At 27.7% G+C, this 10,245-nt stretch overlaps 2 protein-coding genes across 2 annotated transcripts in view; one reads left to right on the top strand and one right to left on the bottom strand.

Annotated features, from left to right (window-relative positions):
• The window catches only part of LOC126895377 (DNA mismatch repair protein Msh2), a 14,788-nt gene extending 11,298 nt beyond the window's left edge, over window positions 1-3,490 (top strand). Inside the window, exons 6-16 of the mRNA XM_050667186.1 lie at window positions 20-376; window positions 478-659; window positions 726-923; window positions 984-1,329; window positions 1,398-1,572; window positions 1,637-1,858; window positions 1,921-2,153; window positions 2,235-2,326; window positions 2,405-2,627; window positions 2,691-2,759; window positions 3,211-3,490. Of these exons, the coding sequence (XP_050523143.1) occupies window positions 20-376; window positions 478-659; window positions 726-923; window positions 984-1,329; window positions 1,398-1,572; window positions 1,637-1,858; window positions 1,921-2,153; window positions 2,235-2,326; window positions 2,405-2,627; window positions 2,691-2,759; window positions 3,211-3,333 (2,220 nt within the window). The 3' untranslated portion in view covers window positions 3,334-3,490. The remainder of the gene's footprint in view (window positions 1-19; window positions 377-477; window positions 660-725; window positions 924-983; window positions 1,330-1,397; window positions 1,573-1,636; window positions 1,859-1,920; window positions 2,154-2,234; window positions 2,327-2,404; window positions 2,628-2,690; window positions 2,760-3,210) is intronic.
• A 198-nt stretch (window positions 3,491-3,688) lies between these two features.
• Window positions 3,689-8,347, bottom strand: LOC126895378 (DNA replication licensing factor Mcm2). Its single transcript, XM_050667187.1, has 13 exons — window positions 8,111-8,347; window positions 7,871-8,046; window positions 7,648-7,814; window positions 7,489-7,586; window positions 7,039-7,433; window positions 6,649-6,841; window positions 5,660-6,095; window positions 5,262-5,512; window positions 4,953-5,117; window positions 4,586-4,894; window positions 4,342-4,524; window positions 4,122-4,277; window positions 3,689-4,063 (listed from the first exon to the last, which is right to left on the bottom strand). The coding sequence occupies exons 1-13, from the start codon at window positions 8,117-8,119 to the stop codon at window positions 3,929-3,931; spliced, it is 2,673 nt and encodes an 890-aa protein (XP_050523144.1). The 5' UTR covers window positions 8,120-8,347; the 3' UTR covers window positions 3,689-3,928.
• Window positions 8,348-10,245: the final 1,898 nt, after the last annotated feature.

The following is a 10,245-nucleotide window of genomic DNA, read 5'->3' as shown; positions in this document are numbered from 1 at the left end:
TTTTTTTTTTTTTTTTAAGATTGTAGGATTAGGAGCTGTAGATTCTGTGGAAAGAAAATTTCAACTAAGTGAATTCACTGATGATGAATATTTTTCTCATACAGAGTCTATGGTGATAAAAGTATCCCCTAAAGAATGTGTGCTCATGATTGATGGTTCAAATCCTGATTTTGAACAATTGAAAAAAGTTGTAGAACGTTGTGGAGTACTAGTAACTTCAAGAAAAAAAGTAGATTTTTCCACTGATTCATTAGTTCAAGATTTGAACCAATTAATATTATTTGAAGAAGGACAGCAACTCAATGCTCATACTTTACCACAACTTCATCTTGAAACGGCTTGTGGCGCTTTGGCAGCAGCAATTAAATATCTTGAGGTGTATTTGTTAATTTTTATGTTTAATAAATATTTAAAAATATTAACTGTAATTCTTATATAAATTATTTATTTATAAAAATAAAATATTTATATTTTTAGTTGTCATCAGATTCAGATAATCTCAATCAGTTTACTGTTGAAAATTTAAATTATGATAAATTTGTTCATTTGGATAGTGCAGGTGTTGAAGCTCTAAATCTTATACCAACCCCTGGAACTATATCAAAAAATGATTCAATTTTAGGAATCTTGGATAAATGTAGAACTCCACATGGTCACAGGTAAATTATGAATTATCATCTTTAAAATGAATTTTAACTTTCACTAAAATAATTTACTATATTCAGATTGTTAACACAATGGATAAAACAACCTCTAAGAGACTTAAATAAGATCAATGAGCGTTTAGATATTGTTGAATCCCTTATTAATGACACAGATGTCCGTCAGCAGTTACATGACCAACATTTAAGATTGATACCTGATCTTCAAGCTCTAATGCGTAAAATCCAAAGAAAAAAAGCCAATTTACAAGATTGTTACAGGTAAAAAGTTACTTTTGAAATACTAACTGAAATAAATACTATTAATAACTTATCTATTAGGATATACCATGCTGTCCAAAAACTACCTAGTCTTGTAGAAACCTTAAATAATTCTGATCATAAAACTTTGAATAGTGTAATTGTCATGCCATTAAAAGAATTAGTTAATGACATGTGTAATTATCAATCCATGATTGAAGAAACTATTGATTTTACACTTGTTGAACGTGGAGATTTTTTAATTCAATCAGGATTTGATGAGGAATTACAGGAAATGAGAAATCAAATGGATGAACTGGAAAAAAAAATGAAATCAAACTTGACTAAAACTTCTGAAACATTACAAATACAAGTCAAATTAGACTCAAATTCACAGTATGGATTTTTTTTCAAAGCTTCTTTAAAAGTACTTTCTATCAAACATTTTAAGTGATTAGTAACAAAGTAATCACATTTTCTCATAAAAATGTTTAGGATGGTAAAACAGTATCAAATAATAAATCTTATGAAGTACTTGATACAACAAAAGGTGGTGGAATGCGTTTTAGATCTTCTAAATTAACAGAACTTAATAATGATTACCAAACTATTCATCAGAAATATGTAGAACATCAAAAATCTATAGTAGAAGAAGTTATTAAGACAGCAAGTAAACACATATTTCACTGCATTAAAAGTAACATATACTAAGTTGAGTGTTCATTTTGTTTTAGGCAGCTATAATGGAACTCTTATTAATCTCAGTCGAACATTAGCACATCTTGATGTTCTTACTAGTTTTGCTATGTTAGCAGCTAGTTCATTACGTCCTTATGTTAGACCAGTATTGAATCCTCAAGGAACAGGTTTATTAGATTTGAAACAAGTAAGGCATCCTTGTGTTGAATTACAAGATTCTGTATCTTTTATTCCTAATGATGCTTACTTTAAACAAGGTAATGTTTTAATTTATGTGATATGTTATTTTATTATATAATTTGAAATAAATTTGATTCAGGTGAATGTACTTTTAATGTGATAACTGGTCCTAATATGGGTGGTAAGAGTACTTATATTAGAAGTGTTGCTACTGCAGTATTTATGGCACATTTAGGAAGTTTTGTGCCTTGCGATAGTGCTGAAATCAGTGTTGTTGATGCTATTTTAGCTCGTGTAGGAGCAAATGATTCGCAAATCAAGGGTTTATCTACATTTATGGTTGAAATGATTGAAACTGTGTCTATACTTAAAGTATGTGCTTCTTTAATTAAAATGAGCTAATATTTTGGCAGTACAAGATTAATAGATATTACTTTCTTATTGTAAATATAGAAAGCAACTGTTGAATCTTTAGTAATCATTGATGAGTTAGGAAGAGGAACATCTACTTATGAAGGTTGTGGAATCGCATGTGCTATTGCAGAGTAAGTAAAAATACAATTGATAAACAATTATATCAATATAAATAATTCTTGAATTAAAAATAATATATTATATTATAGACGTCTCGCAACTGAAACTAAAGCATTTACATTGTTTGCCACTCATTTTCACGAACTTACAAAACTCAGTGAAACTATACCTAGTATCATAAATAAACATGTTACTGCTGTAACCTCTGAAAACAATCTAACACTTTTATATCAAGTACAACAAGGGTCATGTGATAAAAGTTTTGGAATTCATGTTGCAATTATGGCTAAATTTCCAGAAAATGTTATTCAAGTAAACAGCATATTTAAATAAAGACTATAATATAAATTTTTTTATTTTTTCTTTTACTTATAGGATGCTTCTAAAAAACTTTCTCTATTAGAAAGTTTTCAAAACCAATCAAACTCCGAAAATAAACAAAATGTATGTTAAAGTTTGTATTTCATATTTAATTATTTATGTCTTCTCAAATATTTTCATTCTTATAAGTATTAGATTGAATACTTATTAAATTTAATTTCTTCTAAGTTTTAAATAACTAGTGTAAGGAAAATAGAAACGAGGTACTAACAATAAAAGAAAAGTTTATGCTAAAATATTAAATTTCTTTTAAAGAAAAATATATTTACTGAAATTAGAGTTATAAATAGTAACACAATTGTTTTATGATAATATTAATTAAACAAAATGAATAATTTGCTGAATTTTCTACTATATTAGTCAGAAAATTCTCACAATTTAAAAAATGTTAACAAATTTCTTTTGACATTATACTTTGATCAATGTCTCTGTTATTACTGAAGTTTCTTATGATCACAATTACTTCATTGCATGCTAAAATGAAAATAAAATATAATTTTTTTATTATACCTAGGAATTAAATGAAGCTGATAAAGAAAAGTTTCTAAACGAATGCAAAAGGTATGCCAAAGAACAAACTTCATCTGACCAGGATTTATTCAATCAGATAAAAAGACTTAGAACAGAGTTCCTTTAATTCATAATATTATTTGAGAATTATTTATTAAGAAGTTTTTATTTATTTTCTTTATTTTTTATATAATTAATGTTTATGTTCCTCAAAGTACTAAAAACTTATGTGAATTTTAATTAATAATAATTATGTTGATTAAATATTTAAAGTATTCAGTTAATATAGGTATACTTTATTGTTTCTCTTTAATCAAATAGGGTTAAATAAAGTTGAGGACAATTGAACTATTTTGTAAGATTTCTATATTCACTACAAAACCATAGACATTTCTGTAGATATTTCAGCGTTATTTTAAAATCAAAATCTTATACATTTTAAATATATTAAAAGGAAGTCTTTATTTAAAAAAATCACTTAGTTATTACTAAATTTTTTACATGTAGAGGTATACATTGATGGATGCAACATCTTTTTATAATATATACACAGAAGCAGTATGTAATTATTAAATATTAAATATAAAACTGAATTACATAAATTAAATATTTACAATATTCAATAATATTACAGGCATATAACACATAAATTAAATAAAGTGCTCAAATATAAGGAAGTAAATTGTAATAAGCGTTAAAATACTATTTTTAGTAATCCTTAATTAAACACTTGATGATTCATTGACGGTTAATGTTTGAATTATCATATGCCTTCTTTCATCATAAACAAAATGATTATTTTTGAATACCTTGCTTTCATAAAATGGTCGTAGGTCATGTATATCAATTTGCTTAACCTAAAATAACGATTGTTACAAATCATATCACATAACAAAAAATAAATAAGAAATTTACTTTATCCTTAAAATCTTTTTCATGTATTTCAATTGTATTGACAGTAACACCATGAATGCCACGTATATAAGCTAGTTGATCTGTAGCCATTTGATGCAAAATAAAATATAAAAGTTCCGTAGTATCTTTTTTGAATGATAAATATTTTTGGAATGCCTATATATAAGTTTAAAAACATAATTAAGTATGGAATAGGAGAAATAAAAGACAAAATACACACTTTTCTCATAGATTTCATGACGCTATATTTTTGTGTTTCGATGAAGGATTCTAACATAATACGAATGGCCATGTTAACATCGTCTTCTTGAACGTAATCTCTAAGATGAATTTTAGCATTAGCTTCAGCCATACGAATCATGCTCTCAATGTGACGTACAGTGATAGGTAAACTTCCAGTCATCTACAAGTACACATTAATAAAAAAATATTGCTATTTTTTTAAAATCAAAACTAAGAGTTACCATTGATTCTTGTCTCAACTGACTATACATTTTTGCAACCTTATCTTGATCCATTCGATGAAGTTTTGGATGTATATTTTGTTTAGCATAAACTATATACTTTTTCAATAGCTCTTGAGGTATTTGCTCTACATCAGTAGTAGAAAATGGATTCCTTATATCACATTCTTTGTCTTTGTTTAAAGGATGATTACGCATATGTGATTGAACGACAAATGTTGCAAGCTGACAATCTTTAGCTTGATCTACTTCATCCCTTACAACACATAAAACATCAAATCTTGACATAATAGGTTCTGATAAATTAACCTAAAAAAAATCAAATAAATAACAAAAATTAAAATTTTTTATTTCATTAAATTTTTACATTTTCTGAAAATGTCATAGCAGGATCATATCTTCCACCGATAGGGTTAGCTGCTGCCATAACGGAACATCGAGCCTGGAGTGAAGTTACAATACCAGCTTTTGAAATAGAAATACTCTGTTGCTCCATAGCTTCATGAATAGATGTCCTGTCTTGATCATTCATCTAAACATTAAAAAAATTTCAAGTATTTTATGATGCTATTAAATAGTTTAAACCCAATAACTAGTGAAATTTGGGGAGTTTCACCTTCCACAAACATCCTACAACTTCTTTAACTAAAACACAAATAAAAAATATACTTTATACCTTATCAAATTCATCAATAAGACAAACTCCTTGGTCTGCCAAAACTAATGCACCTGCTTCTAATGTCCATTCCTTACTTTGAACATCACGCTTAACATAAGCTGTAAGACCAACAGCAGAAGCACCTTGGCCAGTTGTAAAAATAGCACGTGGTGCTACCTTTTCTACATATTTTAAGAATTGAGATTTAGCTGTTCCAGGATCTCCACATAACAAAACATTAATATCTCCACGGAGTTTGTGTTTTTCACCTAATAACAAATAATTTTTATATTAAATGAAGATCACATAAATATAGTAATACTTTGAAAAAAAATTATTTTATTTAAGAATAATATTCTATTAAGTTATTTATTTATGAATAGCAGAATTACTAAAAAAATTTTTTTAAAACAAACCTGGATTTTTGGGTTCACCACCAAATAGAGCTAATGCTAAACTTTTTTTTATATAATCATGACCATAAATTGAAGGTGCAATAGATGCTGATATTCTATCTCCTATTTTATGATCTTTGGATAATTTTAATATTTGTGAAACATCTTCATCAGTTAAAGAATCTACTATATGTTTGTTGTCTTTTACAATCAAATGATTAGCCATAATGACCGTAGCAAATACAGGAAAACCATTTCCAGTGTTCAATGATCCTTCATAGCTATTAGAATAAATTCCAGTAACATCTATCTCATCACCTGGTTTACACTGATCACATAAATCTGCTAAAAGAATACAGTCTTTGCTTCGGGGTATACGACCCGGAGGGATACTACCTGGAGATTCTTGAACAGTAATCTTTTGATAGTTACGATACAATGTTTGTTCCATATTAACCTAAAGATATAAAAAAAAATTTATTAAAATAAATTTAACATAAAAAATATTTATAAATACTAAATTCTTAACCAGAGCATTTTTATATACATAAGCTAAACCAAAATGTTGTTATTCTTAGTTTTAACTTCTTTACAGAATTTAAACAAGGAACCATTCTTTGGAATAAAGAGTTATTCATAAATATTTTAATAAGTGCTGCCTACAACTAAATAATAAGTTTAGTGTAACAATAGTCTATCATTATCCACAATAGAAGTTATACAGCAAAAGAATTTATCAGAATACTAACACAAGTTCATAAAATAAGATACACATAAGTTAAAAAAAATGTTTAAAGTCTTATGAAAATTGATGAAACTAATAAAAAAAATAGCATGTGTAAATTCTCATCTACTGTATTTTTATGTATAACAAACGAAGTTGAAAATTGGACACCCCAAATGGTTTATACTTTGTACTGATTCAAATAATAATATATTTTATATTAAACTAAGTAACTAGCTGCCAAAAATATAGTTTTATTATTTTAAAGATAGTAGATTAATCTTACCATAAATGGACCAGTACTTTGACATTCAGGACAAGAGCCAGGTTTAACTTCTTGATTTTGAGATTGAGTGAATGGACCCAAAACATAACCACATTTTGAACAATCATACTTAATTATACTAAGCTGTGGTAATACTCCAGTAGTTGATGTTACAACACCTCGTGTTCTTACTAATTGATTTAAGTGAATTTTCCTAAAATTTTATTTAAATTTATTAATTTTAATTCATTAAAATTATATAAATTTTTTTTTAATAGCATATTTAATTTAATGAAAATAGACAAATATAATCTTAGACTACCTTTATTCTACCATAATGTTATAAATTTAACAACTTGAAGAGCAAAATTAAAAATTACTTTTGCAATTTCATTGATCACTAAGACTTACTTAAAAGTATGAATCTCTTCAATTAAAGGTAAATCAGTAATTCGTACAAATATCTCAGAGGTAACACGTTGATATTGAGGATACATAGTGGTAACTAAGTCTTTAGCAACTTCATTAAAAATATTTATCATTTCTGAAGGAGCTTCTGGCAAAAACAGAGCTAAAGTATGTTGCTTATTAGCTAAATTAGTAAACTCAACTTCCAAACTACATAAATTGCTTTCACACATTCTTCTAATTTTTTCTTTATATACATAAGCTCCACTAGCATTAACATCATTACGTAAAAAGCTCTTAAATCTGTTAGCAATTTCAGTTCTAGGACCCAACATAGCTACCCACTCAGGAACAGAATGACCTTTGGTGTCTTGTAAATTTTCAATTGACTCAATCATCTGTTAAAAATCAAAAGTTAATTATTTATATTACTAAAATACAATATTCACATACTTCTTCATCCGGAGCATCATCATCAATAAAACCAGTAGCAGCTCTTTCCGCCATACGACGTTTTCTTTTAGAACCTTCATCATCCAAATCATGTTCATCTAAAACAAATTCTATTGAATAGCATCGAGCTCTAGATTGTTGTTTATTTGAAAAACAAACCATAGAGAATGTCATCTGCATCTCTTCTTCCAGTGCCCTCTTCTCGATCACGCCTTTGTAATTCTCTTTCTGCAGCAGCTCTGGTACCAGGACTCATAGAATCATAATCTTCATCATCTAGTTCTCCACCATCATAACGATCAAGAGCTGGTATTGGACGATAGTCCCTAATATTTAAAATATAATTAAATTGAAATGTATTTAATATTAACATCTATATTACCTTTCTAAGTTATCTCCAAAGAGTTCTTCTCCATCCTCTTCTTCTGGATCATCAAAATTACTTAAATTTAGAACATCTCCTTCACTTAGCACTTCATCTTCAAAATTACGTACTGGGGAAGTATCAACACCATCACGCACAGAATCTTCAAATGGTTCAGGACTACTGCTATCTCTCTAATTATTGTAGGAATAACAATATTATTAAACATTTTAAATAACAATAAATTTTATGACTTACATCTGACATTTTGTTTTAATGATTTCTAAAAGTTCACTACTGTTAAAACAGGAACAAACCAATTTTTAAAAACAGTTATTGGTACTGAAAAATACACTAATAATCAAAAATAACAATAATTACAAAACAAATCAACGAATATAATTTTATTATTATAAGATAAACAAAAAAATTAACGTAAATAGGAATAAAAATATTAATTTCACTAGAACACTTAGATAAACATGAGCCAATAACAAGATCCACAAGTCGGTGATCTTCGTTAAACAAACAATTGGCGGGAAACTAAAAGACTGAAGTTGTAAACATTTTTATTTTTATTCTGTGATAACATTAACAGATTTGGCGGTAAAATAATTTTTTTTAAATAGTTAGGAAAATAATCAATATTTATTAAATATTATGGTTAGTGACAACAAAAAAACACATTTAAATTGAGTAAAAAACTCATGTTAGCTAAAAGTAAATTTTTAATTTTCTGAATATATTACTAATATTGTGTATTTACTCAATACTTATAATATTTGTATTTGTGACTTTAAAATTTGTTTTGAACAAATTAAATTTAATGAAAAAATTTTCAAAAGCTTGTTACCCCTTTTTGATCTTTTGTTGTTATTATTATTAGTTAATTAAATTTTTAAAAAATATTTAAACTATTTTCTTTAATATTTCTGTTTACCAGATTCAATAAATTTAGAGATTTGTCTATAATATTAGTCATAAGAGTCTTTTACCTTTACAGTAACTTTTAGTCGCTAAATAATTTTTTTGTTCATAATCATACTGATTACTGATATTTTGGGTATAGATTAAGGGAATACTTTTGTATACGGTATCTCGCCAAAAAAAGCGTCAAAGAAAATGGAGATAGCAAGATTTAAGCAATTTTGAAATTTTGATTATTAACAAAATTAGTGCAAACAATGATCTCTCGAAAGTTAATCTTTGGCAGCGTTATTTTGTGGCAATGAAAAAATCACCTAATTGGCATGACAATTTATGCACACAGAAACCGCAAAAAAAACTCGAGGAGTCGTGTCGATATGGACTACGAATTAGGCGCCAATTATATCGCAGCCGACTTGGCTTAGCCATCGTCATTGATATACACACAAAATTAATAATAGTATTCAGCGTCAAAACGCGTTTTTTGGCTCTTCTCAAATCCTCCCGTTGGAGTACCTCAGATCAGCCCAAATTAGAGAGCTGTTAAATGGGTAGCCTCAAAACCTGTTAGTGTGGTCCAAATCGAAATTAGAAGAATGAAACATCAATTCTCTTTTCATGATTTCTGTCTCTTTTATATAATATTTAATCACTACTCATCATACTGTTAGCATTATTTGCTGATCCTGTCATTTTTACAATTTGTTTTCTGTGAATGTTGGTTTCCAGTGACATGATTATAATACTCAACAATTTTAAGGTTTTGCTAAAGTATATGTGTCTGAAATCTTAACTGACAGTTAATAAACTATCGTGTGTCTGCTTTTGTCCATTGAGTACGATGCATATGTTTGTACTAAAAAGTGTAAGATTAGAACTTCAAACCTCAATAGTCGTTATAGTGAATTGTGGACGGTTGGAGAACTATTACATTTGAAGAAATACCGTTAAAAATAAGACCGATACGCATGAACACATGAATGTAAACTTACATATATGTAAGTAAAAATTTACGCGTGCTCGACATTTTGTTAAAATAACATTATGTGTTAAGATCATTTATGACCCCATGTAGTGACTTCAGAGCCCAATGTATTGTCATTCATACTCAAAGCGTCCATTGAAATCGCCGCGATTTCTGCAAAACTGAAGAGGTCTTTGGCATTTTTTTATTTTCACGGAATTTATCCATGACGAGAAGGTCAGGTGCCCAGTTGTATTGCTTACGTATGTCTTGTGGTATTGTCACCAAAAGAAACCGCTTCGCACATTGTTTTTCACAAATCAAGTGGACCACCTGCACGATTAAATTTAACGGAAAAAAATCTTATATAAATGTGCGCAATTGGATTCCAATTTAGTGGTATATTCATTTTTTTTTTTTTTTTAAATCATATAGCGTTCAATTTTTCATACAAAACAAAAATTTCATATATTTTCTAGTATATTTTGACAATGTACTATTT

The sequence above is a fragment of the Daktulosphaira vitifoliae genome, unplaced genomic scaffold (genome assembly GCF_025091365.1).
Source record: "Daktulosphaira vitifoliae isolate Bord-2020 unplaced genomic scaffold, ASM2509136v1 Scaffold_1, whole genome shotgun sequence".
Taxonomy (NCBI): Eukaryota; Metazoa; Arthropoda; class Insecta; order Hemiptera; family Phylloxeridae; genus Daktulosphaira; species Daktulosphaira vitifoliae.
Note: the sequence above shows the minus strand (reverse complement) of the source record. Positions and strands in the feature narration are given on the sequence as shown.